This window comes from Chlamydomonas reinhardtii, chromosome 12 (genome assembly GCF_000002595.2).
Source record: "Chlamydomonas reinhardtii strain CC-503 cw92 mt+ chromosome 12, whole genome shotgun sequence".
In the NCBI taxonomy this organism is placed as follows: Eukaryota; Viridiplantae; Chlorophyta; class Chlorophyceae; order Chlamydomonadales; family Chlamydomonadaceae; genus Chlamydomonas; species Chlamydomonas reinhardtii.
The window spans coordinates 9,545,033-9,563,104 of record NC_057015.1 but is presented as its reverse complement, the minus strand read 5'-3'; the positions used below and the strand labels follow the sequence as shown (position 1 = coordinate 9,563,104).

The window sequence follows — 18,072 nt, the reverse complement described above, 5'->3', positions numbered from 1 at the left end:
TAGCCAAGCACTCGGGCTGCGTTGGGGTCATGTATATATGCATGACGTGGGTTAGCAGCAGCAAGGCTATAGCCACAGGCCAAAACGCGCCACATAGTTCAGGCCACCAGGCAACCGCCTCTTGGGAACCGAATTCCACGCAAATTTCCTCCTCCCCAGAACGGGTCGCGCCGCGAATCCCGCGGGTGCACTGGCCCACAAACCAAAGCAACCAACACCATCACTAGCAAGTGCAGCGAAGATCCGAACAGAACTACCCTACTGAACTGCAAAATAGAACCAGGGTTGCACAGTACTCAGTACGTGTTAGTACGTACTAGTACGTACTGCGTACTAGTACGCCTCTCCTGGGTCTCAGTACGGCGCAAAATACGCCAGGGGGGCGGGGGGCGGGGGTGTGGGGGTCGCCGGCGGGTGCCGGTGGCCGGTGGTCGTGCCGTCGGTGGCACAGTGCAGTGGCGAGAGGCAACATAGACGCAACATAGGCAACGTCTTAAGCATAATATGATTCTGTGTGTGTAGTTGCTCACAACCAAAAGCCTGATATCAGTGACACGATGGCCGATGCGATGCGCGAACCGAGCCTGCCCTATTGGATACGCGCAATGGAGCTCTGGATGGATATACTTGATGGCCAAACAGTAGGCAAAACAGGCTGTGCAGTTGTCACTCCGCTCATTTCTCGACATTTAATAACAAGTATGCGTTTCCAACAGCATAGCGAGCTGTAACGGCCTCGAGTATGGTCATGTATAGTAGGATACAGGGAAGGATACTAAGGAGGAACACGGAGAGCGAAATTTGCAATGGGACCGGGCATAGGCTGCATGGGACGTACTATAGCACGTACTAACCCTTGCTCGCCGGCGTACTATAAGTGTATTGTACTAGAAAGCTGTGTACTGCGTATTAATACGCGTATTATAAGAAAATGGCTAGTACAGTGCAACCCTGAATAGAACAACAACGGTACTGCAATCACACGTCTAGAGCCCAGCAACAAGCTTCTCAGCTGAACACAACTGTACGTGCGGTTGAGCTGCGGACAAGGTAACAGCTAATCATGCCTGACCACATGTGACCGCATCAATGGGCGGCGTGCATGCAGGACTTACAGCTGTGCACCTACCTACCTCAAGCAGCTACCTAACCAAGCGCTCGTGTACTGCCTCGTGACATACTCCGTAAACCCGTATCATACTGTGACAATCACAGTGCTACCCAATGTCTTTCCAAAGCGCCATGACCACTTGCGTGGGGTTCCGGCACAACCAGCGACTCCTGGTTTATGTACACCCCGCACCCCTACCTACGCAATATCAATGCTGGCAATCAACTTACATCCAGCCCCCCTGCCCCTCACGCCACGCCTCCACTACTGCCCCAGCTTCCCTGACGGCCGCCACCCAGTCCCTCGCCAGCTGCGACACCCGACCCCCGGCCCACAGCACCTGGGCCCGAGGCCGTACCAGCGGCCGCAGCACACCGTCCACCGCCAGCCGTGCGGCCACTGCGGCCCGCGCTGTCCGCGTGTGCGCCTGTACCCGCTGCTTCTGGTGATGCGCCTCCTGCTGCTGCTGCATGCGCTCAGTGCGAGCCAGCAGCCACGGCCAGGGGTTTGCGCCAGCGCGCCGCCACAGCCACACCGCGCCCATGGCGTCTTCGTTCTGCACCCCGCCACCAGGCCCTGCCGGTGCGGCCTCCACCGCCTTCCCTGCTGCCGCAGCTGCATCCGCTGCCTCGCCCAGCAGCCAGTCCAACACGGCCTGGGGCACCGCATAGCGCCGACGCACCACTGCCAGCGCCGCAGCGGCTGGCATGGCGGTCTCCAGCACCGCCCCTGCCACCTTATGGGCAGCTGCCGCTGTGCCTCTATCCGCCAGCTGCCCCACAGCCCGCAGCACCTGGCATAAGCCGCCGGGCGACAGCGGCGCCGCCGCCAGCACTGTCTCCAGCTCCTCCACACCACCTGCAGCCACAGCCGCAACCGCTGCCTCATCCAGCGCGCCGGTGTGCAGCGGGTAGCAGCAGCTGGCCAGCCAGGGCTGCACCTGCTGCTGGGGGTGAGGCGCCATGCGCGGTGAGCTGGCCTGACCTGAGGCAGTCGTTGGCGCCGGCAGGGGTGTGGCAGAGGGTCCTCGGGGCGGCGTGCTGAGCGCATGCGGCGGCGCCAGCAGGGAGGCCAGGACCGCCGCCAGGCGGCTCTGCCGCTGCAGCACACAAGCAGCCAGCACGTTCGCTCGCAGTGCCGACGGCAAAGGGTGCGGCAGCGGAGATGGCGGGTCGTTGGCTCCACTTGTACCTGCTGGCCGGCTGCTGGGGCCCCTGGCGGCAGCGATGTCGACAGCAGCAGCAGGCCACGCGGCTTCCGCGTTGGCCACCATATGTCTGGGCGCCAGGACCACAGACACTTGCCCTTCCTCTGTCGCCGCTGTGCGCTTGGCCGCCTCACAGTATCCAGCCACCAGCCTGGCCGTCTCACTACACACAAGCTCCACCGCCGCCACCAACGCAGCCGGCGACGGCCGCAGGCCACCCGCCAGCAGCCCAACGCCAACGGCACTGCCGCCCGCTTCCGTGCCGGCGCCTTGAGCAGAAGCCGGCAACCTGCCGCCTGCCAGCACCGAAAGAAGGGCGCGGGCTGACTCTGTTGAAAGCGGCGGCTGGGAGTGGTGGCGGCGACGGTGTTGACAGCCGTAGCACTGCATGCACATGCCGGCAGCGCGGGCGTGTGCCAGCTCGTCCCTGTCATAGTGGTCGCCGTCGCAGCCGCTGCAGCCGGCGACTGCCTGAAGGCTGACCTGCAGCAGCACACGGTCCAGCACCCGCTGAGACACATACTCTCGCTCAGGCGGGCAGCTCCCTGCCGGCACCTGCTCAAGCCCCGCGCTGCCACCGCCACTGCTGCTCGCCTGGAGCGGCTGCCACCGCACTGGCCGCGCCCGGCCTACCGCCAGCAGTGCGTGTATGGCCACGGCTCGGGCCCGCACCCGCTCCTCCGCCTCCGCCTGGGCCTGCCGCGCCACACCGGCCGCCGCCATGCCGCACACCTGTGGGTCGGCGGCGGCCTCCGCCCCGGCCACCACCTGCACCCCATCCGACGTGTACCAGCAGCAATGCGGGCACTGGTACAGCAAGTGCCGTGCCGCGCTCCAGCAGGCGCAGGCGACGGCGGGGCGGCGACCGCCAGCGGCGGCGACGAAGGCGGCGCTGGAGGCGGCCAGCCGCCGAGCCAGCCGCTCACTCATTGCGGAGCCCGGCGCTGCGTAGGAGACTGCAGACGACAGTGGCTGAGGTGGAGGCGAGGCTAGCAGGGCCAGCGCCACATCGCCCGCCGCTAGCCGCCAGGAAGGCCCTGGGGCGGCGTCCAGTTCGGACAGCGCCGCCGCCAGCAGCCCGTACCGCTGCCACAAACCAGCGTCACCAGCCCCACCGCTCGAGCTCTGTTCGACAGACCCGACCGGCGCCTCCGTCGGCACGGCGCCTTCCGCAGCAGCAGCCACCGTGGCGGCAATGATGGTAGCCAAGGCGTCGGCGGAGCTGGCCTGCAGCGTCCGAAGCACTGCAGGCGCCACCACTGCCCGCGCCGCCCAGGTGAGCGCGCCTGCTGCCTGCGCGGTACCACGGCTGGTACTGGCGCCTTCGGGGGTTGCGGCTCCAGCTGTCCCATGGGCAGGACCCGCCCCAGTAGCAGCTGGCGGCTGCAGCTCCTGGTGCTGCATCTGATCGCGCATTTCAGGCGTGTACAGGTGCGTTGCGGCTGCGGTGATGAGCGCAGTAGCTACATCCACTCTCCGCCGCTCGGCAATAGCTGGCAGGGCCGTGATCAGCAACTCCACCACCTGCTGCTGCCGTGACTCTGCTGGCGCTGCGTTTGCTGCCGCCCGCAACACCAGCCGTACCACCTCCACGGCTGCCGGCCCGGGCGGTGAGTCCGCAGCAGCCTCCAACACCCGCCCAAAGCACTCCTGCGACAGCGGCGGTGGCGGCTGGCCCTCCTGCTCCTGCAGCAGCAGCACCCGCACCGCCTCAGCCCGGCCGTCCTGGGCTGCGCCTGCCACTGCAGCCCCCAGCAGGTCAGCCAGCTCGCGGGGCAGTGTGTCCAGCAGCCGCCGCCGCGGCCGCAGCCCTGGGAGGGGCGCGACCGCCAGCGCGTTTGCGCCCTCGTCGCTGACCCCTCCGTCCTCGTCACGGAGCAGCACCTGCAGAAGCAGCCGCACCCGCACCAGCGCGAACGCCCGCTGCGCATCACCCCCAACGGCCACCAGCGACTTTGACGCCAGCGAGTGCAGCGCGCCGCGCGGGGTGACCTCCGCCAGCGCCGATACCGCGCTGGTGTGCGTCGCCGCCGCAAGCGCCGCCCCCAGCAGCTCCACACGCTGCAGGTTGGGCCACAGATAGCGCAGCAGCACCCGCGCAGTGGGCCCGGAGTTGGGGTTAGCGGATGCGGCTACTCGCCGCAGCATGGCCGCCGCCTGCCCTCGGCCGTGCAGCGCCTCCTCCTCTGCCAGCGCCTCCGCCACCGCCTCTGCCGCCTCACTCGCTCCGGGCGCGGCTGCCGCTGCCACAACGTCGGCGGCCGCTGCGGCGCAGCCAGGCCAGTGGTCGTCGAGGAGGCCCTGCCGCGGCACGGCCGGCAGTGGGAACTTGCGGCGGCGCCACACGTCGGCCACCAGGCACAGCTCCGTCCACCCGGGGTCGTTGCTCTCGACGCACGCCTCAAGCCGCCGCCACGTGAGCGCCGGTATCACGCCCCCCTCGTGCCCGACCCCCTCAGCTGCCAGCAAGCGGCCCAGCATCGCCACTGGGGCCGCCAGCCTGCCGCCCGCCCCGTCCTCCCGGATATCTGCCGGCGCGCCGTACTGCAGCACCAGCAGCGCCGCCGCCTCCAGCCGCTGCATCATCGCCGCGTGACGCAGCGCCGGCACCAGCACGTGCAGAGCCACCGGCAGCCAGGGCCGCACGCTCAGCGGCCGCCGCGGCCTCAGCAGCGCCGCCGTGGGCCCCTGCGGCCGCCGCAATCCGGCCGCCGCCGCAGCCTGTGCCTCGGCCCTGGGCCCCGTGCGGGGCGGTACAGGCAGCTCGGTGACCAGGCGGGGCAGGGGCGGCCCCAGCAGCGCCTGCAGCAGCTGTACGTTGCCGGCACTCGCTGCCCCTATCAGGTGTGCGGTGTAGGACGGCCAGCTCATGTCGCTGGCGCTCTTGTTGTAGTCGCGGTCGCTGCTGCTGCTCCTGCTTGTGACGAAAGAGCTCTGTGGCGTCGCCAGCGGCCTGCTCGCGAGCCGGCGCGACAGCGCCAGCATGGCGTCTGCCTCAGGGTCGGGTTGTTCCTGCCGCTGGCGCCCCGCCTGGTCACCCTGCTGGCTGCTCGCCTGCTGCCGCTTTCGCTGCTGGGCGGCCCGCTGCAGGCAGTCAATGCGATGCTCCTTGATCGCCAGCGTCAGCCCTGCCACCTGTGTCCACACCGGCACCCCCTGTAGCGCCGCCAGCTCAGTCGCCAGCGCCAGCAGCTTGTCGGCGGCGGCGTCCGCCCACACCGCCACCTCCGGAGAGGAGCCGCTGCTCCGCATTGCGGCACGGCGACCACGTCTGTTGCCGGCAGGGGCACAGCCGCCGCTGCTGACGTTAGTATCGGGCCCGAAGGCAGCTGTTGCGCCGGGAAGCTGTTGCGGCTCTGCTGCAGTGTCAGCGGTCTGTGCTATTGCGGGCGGGGCACTGGAGCGCAGTTGCAGCGGGTGGGGTAGCGGAGGCCGGTCAGCTACTGGCACTCCTGTATGCAGCTGGGAGCTGTGGGCACCGCCGAGCGGAAGGTGGGAACGGCTTGCACCGTGGCCGCCGGGAGCACCCTCCTCTGCCCCAACAGCCTGGGTGCTGCCTTCCGCCTGCTGCTGTGATGAGCTGGAAGGCGAAGACGGCATCGGTGGCAAGTCTGGCCGGTCGCCACTGCTGCACGCACTGCTGGGGGACGGCTCACTTGTCGGGGCCGGTGCTAGTGGCTGTGTTGGCGCCCGCGGCACCTTCCCCAGCAGGCTGTGGCGTAGCTCGGGCCAGCCGATCACCGCTGCCGCGCAGGCCGCGGGGCCGTCTCGCGCATGCAGCACCGCCGCCGCATCCTTGGGGTGGCTCAGCAGCTGCTGCACCGCGCTCCGCAGCTCACGGCTCACACCCGCCACGCCCATGCAGTGCGGCCGCAGCGGCGCCGGCGCGGCGATGCCAGCAGTGGAGGGAGCGGTGTCACCGGCACTACTGGGGCGCGATCCCGCTATCACCAACGCTGGAGGAGGGGTGGTGAAGCCAGGGGCGACGTCGCCCGTCTCTGCCTGCAGAGCCAGCAGCGTGTGCCCCGCGGCGCGGGCGGCGGCAGCGGAGGCTCGCCGCTCCGCTGCGGTCAGATGCGCCGCCGCCTGCATCACCCGCAGCAGCAGCTCCGGCGTGAGGGACTTCAGGGAAGACGCGGCAGCGGCAGTGGCGCTGGCGGCGGCACCAGTGCACACATCGCATCCGGTGTGAACCGCGTTTGCGCCGGTTGCTGTGCACGGTGGGACGGCATTGGCCTCGGCTGTGCTGGCAGAGGGAGCCAGGGCGAGCAATGAGGGCGCTAGCGCTGTGGAAAAAGCTCCATTAGGCGAGCTGCTGACACCAGCGGCAGCAGCTGCGGTGCGATGCTGGATGGCAGTTGAGGCCGGTAGGCCACTCTGCGGCGGCTGCAGCTGCTGCTTATGCTCGACTTCCTGCGTCGCCGGCATTGCCGTGCAGCCCTCGGATGGCGAGGGCGGGGTTGGGGGCACAGGCGGTGTGGAATGGTGCAGATGGTGTCCGCAGTTGTCCGAATCTCCAGCTCCCTCGTCCGTAATCCCAGCTGCTGGGGCGCAACCGTGCATCTGCTCCGGCGGCGGTTCGTCGGCCGGTGACACCTGCTGCTTGCTGTCGCCCACGCCAACGCATGCGGCTGCGGTGAGAGCCTCGGCGGCTGTGCACGCCGTGGCGGTGGAGGAGGCGGGTGCGGAGGCGGCCATCAACGAGCCCTGGCGGAGCGGCGGCTCGGCCCCTTGGCCTGAAGGCGCAGGATGCTCCGCGCGTTCCGCCGCGGACTCGTAGCAGATTTCGCGGCTTGGTGCCTGCGGGGCGCAGTCGCTCGGCGCAGGCTGCTCGGCGCTGGGCCTCGCCAGGCCGGACAGGGGCGCGGCGGTGCTCGACGAGACGATTGGGGTCTCGTCCGCCCCACTGCGCGCACACTCAACATGCACGTTCACATGGTGAGGTGTTTGCGGGACGACGCCAGTGGCTCCGAGGTTTGCCTGGTGAGAGTCCGCACGGGGGAAGGCGAGGTTTTCGGCTGCGAGCCGCCTGGTGATCAGAGATGCCAAGCCCCAATGCTATATACGATTAGCTTACTGACAACTCGCTGGGCGTTGTCGGCGCAGCGTCACGTTCGGTAGGCAGTCGCATATCTGGTCTGGCCGACGCCGGCCTAGAGCTAGTCTCCTGTGCAGACACAACATGAATATTTTCATTAAATACATTAGGCTGCTTTTTAAAATAGAATTTAGCTACAACAACGGCATTGCCAGGCGTTGCAGGGCAAGCAAGGAGTTACCTAGCGTAGCGTAATCACCGTTAATGCTTGACCATCACAGGTTTAAAGAGAATGATATCAAGATGGCAAGCCGCTCCAGTCGGTAATACAGCTTCCGCGCTGGTGTCACACTGGCATTGCTTTGCGCGAGAACCCTCACGGCCAATGACTGGTGTATTATGTGCACTCAATAGACTCTACTATAAGCGTGGGCTCAGGGACGCGCCAGGCCGAGAGCTGAAGGAGCTGCCGGGAGCTGCATGGATTTTGCTCGGATCCAGGTAATGGGGCAACTGTGCGACACGCGGGCCACAAAGAGAAAGAGAAGCCATGATGTCCGTGTTGCTCGCTATTACAGCAGTGATGTAATAACTAGCAATAGCAATAGTGGAGATGCCCGCCACCCCAGGCCTGTACGAATGCCATGCTTTCAGAGCCCAGAGCTCAAGTTAGAAGGGACTTTATGATAAGCAGCACTACCTCACTTCACGCACAGTGAAAGCAATATAATCGTATATGCACAACTCCGACGGATGAGTCTCCCTGAGACTGGGCCACTGGAGAGTGCAGGCAGGGCGTGAGGTTGGCTCTGACCCGGCTACCTCTTGCCGTCAGCCCCGGCAGGGCCTAGCCAAACCCCAGTCAGCAACGTCATTACGGCGGCCTGTTGATACCAAGGCTGATGTCCGGTCTCACCGCACTTACGAATGAAGCATGAATGCAGTCTAGGATTAATCATTGACAGTCGTGGCACCCGTATTCACGACGCCCTACCTGCTGCCCCCTTTCCTCCTATCCTGCCTGTCCCTGCCACCGCGCCCGGCGCCCCTGCTGCTCCTGCTGCTGTTGCTGCTGCGGCCCCTGCTCCTCCCCCCTGACCACCTGCCACCGCCGCCGCCGCCGTCATGTCCACTGCCGGCAGCAGGTCCAGCTCGCCGCCCCGGTCCGCCACGTGTGTGGGCGCCCAGCCCGACACGGTGCCCTCCTGTGTGGGCGGGTGGGGATGGTGTGTTTGGGGGAGCGGTGCTCAATGAGATGTCGATCAAAACGAGGCCCGTGTTCAGCGCCGTAAAATGTCAGATCCTGGAGCCATTGCGCCTTTGCAGTACGGTAGGTGCCTCCCACACATGGCCACGACCACTGCATCCCGCGGTCGCCACCGCGCTGCTGCAACCAGGCATATGCCTCACACCGCACACACCCTAAACCGCCGCCCAGACGCCCAGACCTTGACCTAGACACCCGGACACCCGACTGCGCACCTGCTTTGCCAGCCAGTCGTCTATTGGCGTCAGCACCAGCTGCTGCGCCCCACCAGTGCCAATGCTATTCCGTGCTGCAGCAGCAGCAGCAGCCACCGCCCTGGTGCCCGGCCTGAACCTCTGCAGCCGGGCGTAGTGGCGCAGCAGCAGCAGCCAGAAGCACTCCACCGCCTCGCGGCTCAGGAAGTGGCGTGCAAAGGCCTGGCCGCGGGCGGCAATGGCTCGCGCCGCCTCGTCGTTGGCCAGCACCCAGTTGTAGGCCCACAGCACCTCCCGCGGCCGCTGAGACCAGAACGGCACGTAGTGCACAAACCTGACAAAGAGCGTGGGAGTGTGGGAAAGGCGGCAGGTGGGAGCGCGGCCTGGGCGTTAGCGCTGCCTGTTACTTCACACACCCAAACAGAATCCGTCACCCAGCCCTCCCCGACGTCCCTGCATGTCGTCTGCTCGTCTCGTCCAGCCACCCTGTGTCCATGCCAGCCACCGCTTCTCATTCTTCGCTTATCCAGGCCAAACCTCAGCCTCCTCCCCAGCCCCGTGTGCCCCCGAACTCCCCCCCCCCGTTCTCCACATGAACGGCTGACCCACCCTCCCTCACTTGGTGAGCAGACGGTCGTAGAAGCCCATGTAGCCCGACTGCTCCCGCAGCACCACACTGCCCAGAGCCAACAGCTGAACAATGCGCGAGGAGCAGGAGATGCCTGCGCGGAGGGGGGCCGGTGGGGGGGCAGAGCCCGGGGTGATAGTGTTTGTGTGGATGGGGGCAAGGGGGTTTGGTGAGTTGGGATGATAGGCACGACGAGTGGGGTGGGGGCAAGGATAAAACAAGCGCGGTGTTGCATGCGAAGCCGTGGGCGAGCACGACAAGTAGGATGCCTCACAGGCAATCCCACCGCCACCTGCGCCTACACTACGGGAACCCTCTCCATCTCGCCCCATCCACCCCACGCGCCCACCCCTCCCGCCCCACGCCCCGCCCCTGACCGTCCACGTGCATGACCATGCGGTACCGGGCCCAGTCCGCGATGGGCGTGCTGCCCTTGGAGTAGGTGATGTTGGGGTGCTGCGGCGGCGCATGCAGCAGCGGCGGTGGCGGCGGAGGCACATGCAGCAGCGCCACGCAGGGGCACGGACGCGGGTTAAGGGAACTGATGGGGCGGGGCGGGCGGCGGGGAGGACGGCACGCGCAACGACCTGCATGCCAGTTGGGTGCCACCAGGCGCTGCTTGGGCCACATGGACCCGCCGCTGCATAAGCAGAGCCCCTTCCCGCACCCCACCCCCTCCCCCTCTCACACACCCGCCGCCCACCTGCAGCTCCTGTGCCAGGTAGTCGGCCAGCGCCTCACGAACCATCTCCACCTGCGTGGCGGGGACAGGCAGGGGGGGTGGGCAGTGCGGTCAGGTGACAATCGGGTGAGCGGTTGGGCGAGCCCATTGTACGCACGTGCCAAATGCAGAGCTGGCAGCCTGCGTGTGAGTGTGGAAACGTAACCGCCCGGTTGTCCCTCCCTGACACGCTGCACTTGTGAGCAATACTACTCTACATGCAGCGTTGGCAGTCCCACACGCCCAGGGGGCAACGCACCGTCTTGCCGCGGTTCTTGCCGTCCCACTGCTTCAGTGTGGAGGGCACAACCTGCACAGCAGCCGGGTCAGCAACACCACATCGGGCGTGGGCACCAGAGGCCGGTCCCTGCAGCCCTACAGCACACGACACATCCACCGAAGCATCCACCCGCCAACCAACCAGCCCCCCCCCATGTGCCGGCCCCACCTGGTGGCGGTGGTAGTTGGTGCCAGCCGCGAAGGCCGCCTGCTGCCGGGCCTCCCAGGGGTGGTCCCTCGCCAGCCGCTCCTGCGCCCCCGCCGCCAACAGCGCCTCGTCCAGGCGCAGCGTGTACATGTGGAAGATGGGAACCTGGGGGCACAGAGGGAGGGTGGCAGGCCAGAGGCAGGCGCAGGAGGGAGGCAGACATGCAGTCGTTGGAATTCCGTCCCTACATCAACGTAAAGGAGGAAGATCCCTCCCCGCCGCCCACCCCGCCACGCACCGCGATGTCGGTGCTGGTGGCTGCCTTGCAGTGCCGCATCACCGGCAGCCGCCCGTGCTGCCTCGCAGGCGGCTCCGGCCACACGCCCCACTCGGCCGCGGGGTCGGGCTGTGCGCCGGGCTGCCCCTGCCCGCCCACGCCCATGTCCTGACCGGGCGCGTCCTGCGTCTCCACCAGGAACTCCAGGTCCGGCAGCGCGCCGCCCCACCGAGCCACCAGACGCCGCATGGCCTGCAGCCCACACGCAAGGGCGCGACGAGGCATGGTACAACATCTTTCAGTGCGGACGTGGTGTGTTGGGTGAACGGTGTGTGCGGAAGGTTCCTGCGCGCATGTCGCCTAGCTTCGTGACCTGCTTCACCCCCCGCCGGCCTCACACCCAGCACCACCCGCCCACGGCCCCCTGCTAGCTCACGTGCGCGTATGTGACCAGGTTCTCCGCCTGCCACGGCCAGCAGTTGGCGATGCGCTGCTGATCCGCCGCGCCCGGACCGTCGCCCGCCAGCCCCACCACATACAGCCGCCCGCCCACCACCGCCAGCGGCAGCCCCGGCGCGCGGTGGCGACCACCCATGGATCGCTCCTGTAGCAGCCGGTCCGCCAGCGCCTCGCTGCGCGTGGTGCGGGAAGGAGGGGCAGGGACAATGGGTGAGGAGGAAGGCAAGGCCCCGAACGTGCGGCGCGGGGATAGTTGAGGCACGTGCCCTCCGTGGAGGTAGGGCGCGGCCCTTTTCTAATCCGGTCCTGTCGGCGTCCCCTCTGCTTCATGCCCATCATGCGCCTTGCTTCCTATTCCTACGGCATGGGGCTCTGGGACCAGCTCTCCTGGCCTCGACACACTCGCTCACCTGATGCCCTGGTCGTACCAGGGCAGCAGGTCCTCCGCAATGCCCGCCTCAAACGCCGAGTAGCGGGCGCAGTGGCTGGCAACCAGCGAGTCCTTACCGCCAGCGCTACTACTCCTACCGCCAGCGCTGCTGCTGTTGCTGCCTCTGCCAGCTGCCAGCGGCCATAAGCAGCCCCACCATGTCACCACAGATATCAGTGAAACCGCTAGGAGGGCCCGTCGCGGTGGCCTCCGCGGGCGCGCACGTAAGTCTACGTGGTTGACGTCCGCTGGCGGGCTTCCCGACTGGCACCTTGCCGGCATTGACTCGCCTAACGTCGTAACGATACGACTTCCAACTTAGCTAATACAAAGCCATCCAGTGGTACTTGAAGACCCCTGAGCGCTTCGCGCGCAATTGTTCCAACATTTTGCAGAATTAGCAGCGCGCTGTGCTAGCGATGAATCTTTTACAGTTATGTGCAATTTTCTACTCAACCATAATGGAGCGATATAGTTTGCCACTGCGTCGCACGGCGTTGCGCATTGTGTTTTGCCAACAATTGCCTGTGTGTAATCGCGCTTGGACAACGGTGCTTCTTAATGCAATATGAATTGAAGTACCAACTGCTGCACTGAGAACCCACCCAAACACGGGGAGAACTCGTCGTCCTGCATTGAACCATCTTTGAGCCGATTGTGGTGCTAAGCTATTTTCTGACACAGAAGACAGTAGCATAACTTAGAGAAGCTACTTAGTGGCTGTAGGCGGATCAGGCGGGCTCCCTGCCACGCCTCGTAACCCCTGACGAGACCACGGCAGGCGCACAGCTGCACAATCAGCCACTGACCGGTTTGGTGGTCTGGTCGAAGCCCCTTGGCCCCTGGCAGTGGATTCCTTGCCTGCCCGGCGCGGCCTGCGCAGCCCAGAAGCTTCTGCGCCACATGCCGCTCCCACCGCCAGTGCGGCCGCGGCGGTTATGGTACCTGGTACCTGGTGCGGTGCCGTGGTGCGCGGCACTGCTGCCGCTGCTGCTGCCGGCTCTGCTGCTGCGCCGCGAGGGTGGCATCGGTGTGGGCGCCACGTTCAACTTTGAGGGGCTGGACTCGGACTACTACCGGCGCAGCGCCCTGCGGCCGGAGCTGGACTGGCACTGGGGCGAGGCGTTCAGGGGCATCGCGGTAGGGCGGCCGTATGGCACTACTGGCGGCGGCAGTGTCCAGCACATAGGGAGAGCCTGTACGGGCACAGTTGGTCTGCGGGGCGTTGCTTGCGTATGTGTTATGACAAGATCACTGCTTGCCCTGATTAACAAAAGCTTGGCTGCGGTAGCGTTGCTCATGCTGGTAAGAACCTCTGGCAGTATGAAGTACGTGACCGTCAGCATGTGCTCAATGTAATTGTGCCCTTCCAGAAGAAAAGAGCGGGGCGGGTCATGGCGCACGCAACTTGCCCCTTGCCCACGTGCTCCTTCCTCCTCGCCCCCTCCCTCCTCAAATCTGTTTCTACTACTGTGTCCAGGTGCACAACCAGCCGCTGACGTCGCTTCTGGGCGACCTGTTGGGCACCTACAATTACACGTTGCCGCGACTGGCGCTGGGCAGGGGGCTGGCCTACGTGGGCGGCGCGGCGCGGCTGCGGCGGGTGGTGCGGCACCTGCTCAGCCGCCAGAGCCCGCCGCGCAGCGTCAAGGTCGGCCTCATAGGCGGCAGGTGGGGCCGGGCGGGCGGGGGACGTATCCGTGGTGAGTGGAATGGGTATGGGGCGGCTCTGGATCTGGGTGGGAGCAGAGAGGTGCGCCGGAGCGTGCAGGTAAACGGGTCCTGGTTACTGCATGCAGTTCGTGTATCTTGCGCTCCCACCTCCACGGTCACCGGCTGTCCTGTCCCGTTGCCCCTGCGCCCGCAGCATCTCGTGGGGCCAGGCGGTGCGGTGGCGCGGCGAGGCCGACTGGTTCTCGACCCTGTCCAGATACATGGTGGGTTGGTGCGGGTGGGTGGGGGTGGGGTAGGTGGGGTGGGGGTGCGGACGGCCACGGCACAATTTGAGGACATGCGGCTGCCCGGGTGTGGTCGTGGGGAGGCGGCAGGGGCGCCATGCCTGGATGCGCCTCTTATCTAGGTCCGGCGGGCCGCTGCAGCCCTGCCCTGACCACCAGTAACAGGGCTTGCAACCTAACGCAACATGACGCAAGATACCATTATGACCTGTGTGCATGTACCCGCACCCCTCTGCTGGACTGCAGCTGGCGGCGTTCCCCGCCGCCAACATCACCACCCGCAACGGCTGCACCCCGGGCGTTCCGGCCAACTACATGATGTGAGCGCAGTGATGATATGCCCGTGTGACAGGAACACACGCACGCACACACGCGCACGCACATGCAGAAACAAGCAACAGCCGTGCACGCGCATTCTCATCTCCAACCATACCTGCCCCCCCTCACCGCGCCCTGCCGCCATCCGGTCAGTCTGTGCCTGGAACAGAGTGTGGACCCGGATGTGGAGCTTGTGTTTGTCGAGTTCACGGGTGGGTGGGCAGCCTGGGGCCTGGCCACGGGCCTGGCCGGTGCACCGTGTGGACTACCTGTGCCTCGGCTTGTCGCGTCTTCCGCGTCGTGTAGATTGGTCGACACAGTGGGCCGATGGCGTCGGTGACGTCGGGTCCAAGGGCCCAAGTGACCAGACCCCGCCGCACGCCTGCCCTGCCCTCCCCTGGAATTGCAGTGAACAACGGCCACGACGCCACCAACGCGCTGTACGGCAACTCCATAGTGCTGGACATGGAGCGCCTGGTGCGCCGCATACTGCAGCTGCCGGGACAGCCGGCGGTGGTGCTCATGCACGTGCCCACGTGAGCGCAGGGCCGTGTGCCGTACCGCCGTACTGGGGGCTGGGGAGGGCTCGTAGGGCAGGCGGGCGTCGCGCCACACGCAGGTCATGGGTGGAGCAAGCACGGACATCGTGACACGGGCGCACGCACACACGGGCGATACCCGTGCGCACATTGAAAGCTCATGTCTTGTGTTGCCCTTCCTTTCAACCACCTGTCCGCCTGCCTCCACCTCCCAATCGCTCACCCACCCGCCCCCCCACCCCACCCCTGTCAGTCAGGGCATGGCTCAGTACCCGCCCGGCCACCCCAAGAACCCCAAACACGAGATGTACAGGTGGGCAGGGGCGCGGGCAATGCATGCTGCCTGACAGGTGGGCTGACCGGTCGCAGCAATCAGGTGAAGGGCGCATGCGCCGTAAGCACACCCTTTCAGCGGATGCTCTATGCGTGCTGGTGTACATAAATGCGTGCGGCCCACTGCTGCCTCCCCTCAGGCCCTACTACCAGACCACGGAGGACGCGCTCAGTAAGTGTCAGGGGTGGGCTGCGAGGCCTCGGCCTCGCCAAACCTGAGCTTCATGAGCTGAGCGTTAGGCCATGGCCTAGGACTTGAGGGCTAGGGACCTGGTCCCCTTGCCAGTCGCATCCGTAGCAACTCCGCACCGCCCTCCGCACCTTGTCCTGCCCTACACACTCGCCGTCCTCCCTCCACCCTCCCTCCTCGCTCCCACCAGCCGTGGTCCACTCCTACTATGACGTCCAATCGCTGTCGCTGCGCAACGCGCTGTACAGCCTGGCGGTCGCGGAGAGGGACGGATTCAAGTGGGAGCAGGCCTTCGTGGGTGGGTGCACGCGGGAACGCGGGGGGCTTGGGGTGGCAGGCTGCACGGTGCTTGGTGGCGCGTCTGTGTCTGTGTGCGTGGAGAGGGCGCAAGCGAAGGCCGCAGCGGGTGGCCGGCATTCTGGCATTCTCCAGTCCTCTGTGACCACTGCGCAGTCCTCATTTGCCCTTGCCAGTTGCCACCTTCGGCTGCATTGTCTCCGCATTATCCCGCCCCCATCCCTCCCCTCCCTTACCCAGACCACCACCCCGGCAACCAGGGCCACAAGCTGATGGCTGACCTGGCCGTGTACCTGCTGCAGAGCACCGCGCTGCAGCTGGTGGCGCACCTGCCCTACGGCAGGGAGGACGCAGAGGCGGTGGCGGCGCCGCTGCCGCAGCCCATCTACCCGGGCAACGTGGCGCCCAACACGTCCATGTGCCTGCTGGGAGACCGCTTCAGGTGAGGGAGTTCGGGTGGGCGGATGGCTGGTGTTGGGCGAGTTTTGGGTTGGAGGGTTCCGTTCAACGCAGCACCAAGTTACAGCTTGAAAACCATCTTTCAACGCCACTGTGATTACCATCGACCCACCTTGCATTCCCGTTCACGCATCCCGTCTATCCCGCGCTGCTGCCTGCCAGGGAGTTGGTTGTTCCGGAGTCCACTTCCGGCTTCGCCTACCTGAACGAGGGCACTGTCGAGAAGCCCAAGCCCGGCTACGTGGCCAACACCACCGGCGCCGTGCTCCGGCTCCGGCTCAACACCCACCGGGAGGGACTGGGGCTGGCGGGGCCGCAGCAGCCGGCAGCCGGTGCCAAGCAGCCGGAGACCGACAAGCAGCCCGTGCAGAGTGAGTTCTGGTTACAGCATGGCAGGTTGTAGTGCGCCCTTGCTCGACAAGCCGAAAGTCCATATCATCGTCGCTGTGCCCTTTCCGCGGTGCCCTTCTCCCTTCCCCTTTGGGCTTGGACCTGACTCCCGGACCCCCAACCTACGCACCCCCAACCCGCTGCCGCCCGCAGTTTTCTTCCACCACCTGCGCAGCTATGAGCACATGGGGGTGGCGCTGTTCAGCTGCGTGTCGGGCTGCGCCTGCGCCCCCACGGAGGTGGACGGCCACCATGCCGAAAAGGTGTCGCAGCTGTACATGGTGGTACTGGAAGTCAGCCAGGCAACCGCCTGCGACATCGAGATAAAGGTGGGGGGCAGGGATTGAGGAACGTAGGGGATTCATGGTCTCTAAGGAAATGTGGTTGCGGCATCTGAGGCACGCGTCCCCTGTGCGTGGATAAGCCATGTAAACGAGGTCTTGTGAGCCGCTCCACGTTGTGAGGTGCTCTGCGGCAGCTGCACGTGCCCTGCCTGCCCTGCCGCCACCTGCGCCATAAGTTATGTGTTCCCTCTCGCCCCGGTGCAGGTGCTGGAGCGCACAAGCAGCGGCGAGCATAAGTTCAAGGTGTGTGCGTGGGCGCGTGTGGGTGTGTGCCTGCGATAGCGCACATATGGGGTTGCTGAGTTAGAGCGGCGGTGGGAGCGCGCGCGTGTGGTGCGGGCCGCCACTTGGCAAGCCCTACTGTGATGCCACCACGCTCGGTGGCAGTTAATGCCTTGCACCCGCGCACCTGCTGGCCCGACTTCCCTACCTTAACGACCCTGCTGTGGTATGGCCGGCCCACATCACCCCGCCGGCGACTGGGCAACGCGCGCGCAGGTGTCGGGCGCGGTCATTGCTGAGCGCGCGGGCCGTGATGCCTGGTGGAACAACGCGCTGATGGGCGCCAAGAAGGAGGCCGTGTTCGGCATTCGGGAGCACAACGGCGACGTCATGCAGGTGCGGCGGGAGCACCGGGGCTTGCCTTTGGGTGCGGAGAGGTCAGAAGGTGGAAAGGGGGTTCGTAGCCAGGTATTGGTTATGGTGTGCGGGATCTTCTGAGTCGTTGGGAGGACTGGCTGGGTATGCGTGGCTGGTATGTCTGCATAGGTGTGTCCGTCCGGCTGCAGCAGGTTGCGTTGGGCAACTCACGTGCCTCGCCTGCCCAACGCGGCCGTCACACCTATCCCCCGCAGATCACCTACACCAAGGCCGGCAAGGTCGGCGGCAATGACGCCTGGGCGTGACAGGGCGGTGGGTTGATACGCCATACCACAGGCAGATGGCAACTCGGCAAGTATGGCATGCGGTAGACAATGGCGGCTGGGGACACGCGGGCATGCAGTTAAGGTGATTGCCTGACATGTGGCACGTTCAAATGTTTACGTGTACTGGTATCAGGGGATGGTTGGGGTTCGCACGTTCAACTGCTGATGTAGCGAACGTTGCTCAGAAGTGAGAGCGCCCAGCCACGCGGCAACGCCGGCGCTGATGGTGCATGCTGAAGGAGGGGCGTAGGTGGAGCAGCTCAACACTGATGAGCGCGGATGTGAGAACCGACAGAGACGGAGTAATGTCACCAAAAACGTACATGTTGAGCTATGGCACCAAGCAAGCACATGCCACTTCAATTCTTCCCAGAGCAACGCGTTGGTTCAGCACTTCCATTTAGCATAGTAGCGCTTGCACAGGAGGGGGGTAGGAGGGGTTAGGAACAAACGTTTGTACCCCACGCCACAGAACCTCCCGGAACCCCCTACCGACCGACCCACCCCTGCGGTACGACCCCCCAAAACCCCCTCAGAACCCCTTGGTTTTTTGTCAGGT

General features: G+C 65.7%; 3 protein-coding genes across 4 annotated transcripts; 1 reads left to right on the top strand and 2 right to left on the bottom strand.

Annotated features, from left to right (window-relative positions):
- Positions 1–535: 535 nt before the first annotated feature.
- On the bottom strand, positions 536–7,857 carry CHLRE_12g546877v5 (uncharacterized protein). Of its 2 annotated transcripts, XM_043068891.1 has the most exons (3): positions 7,616–7,857; positions 7,396–7,485; positions 536–7,298 (listed from the first exon to the last, which is right to left on the bottom strand). In XM_043068891.1, the coding sequence occupies exons 2-3, from the start codon at positions 7,447–7,449 to the stop codon at positions 1,338–1,340; spliced, it is 6,015 nt and encodes a 2,004-aa protein (XP_042919252.1). In that variant the 5' UTR covers positions 7,450–7,485; positions 7,616–7,857; the 3' UTR covers positions 536–1,337. The 2 variants fall into 2 exon arrangements, with proteins under 2 accessions (XP_042919252.1, XP_042919251.1); XM_043068892.1 differs by having other exon boundaries at positions 7,396–7,857.
- A 59-nt stretch (positions 7,858–7,916) lies between these two features.
- Positions 7,917–12,227, bottom strand: CHLRE_12g546452v5 (uncharacterized protein). Its single transcript, XM_001702978.2, has 10 exons — positions 11,740–12,227; positions 11,307–11,502; positions 10,892–11,122; positions 10,615–10,758; positions 10,426–10,476; positions 10,149–10,199; positions 9,823–9,901; positions 9,437–9,539; positions 8,839–9,151; positions 7,917–8,561 (listed from the first exon to the last, which is right to left on the bottom strand). The coding sequence occupies exons 1-10, from the start codon at positions 12,039–12,041 to the stop codon at positions 8,337–8,339; spliced, it is 1,695 nt and encodes a 564-aa protein (XP_001703030.2). The 5' UTR covers positions 12,042–12,227; the 3' UTR covers positions 7,917–8,336.
- Positions 12,228–12,337: 110 nt separating this feature from the next.
- CHLRE_12g546027v5 (uncharacterized protein) lies at positions 12,338–17,923 on the top strand. Its single transcript, XM_043068876.1, has 15 exons — positions 12,338–12,899; positions 13,240–13,430; positions 13,627–13,696; positions 13,964–14,037; positions 14,189–14,247; positions 14,445–14,571; positions 14,828–14,887; positions 15,048–15,079; positions 15,288–15,395; positions 15,635–15,836; positions 16,016–16,224; positions 16,397–16,572; positions 16,792–16,830; positions 17,086–17,205; positions 17,442–17,923. The coding sequence occupies exons 1-15, from the start codon at positions 12,663–12,665 to the stop codon at positions 17,490–17,492; spliced, it is 1,755 nt and encodes a 584-aa protein (XP_042919250.1). The 5' UTR covers positions 12,338–12,662; the 3' UTR covers positions 17,493–17,923.
- Positions 17,924–18,072: the final 149 nt, after the last annotated feature.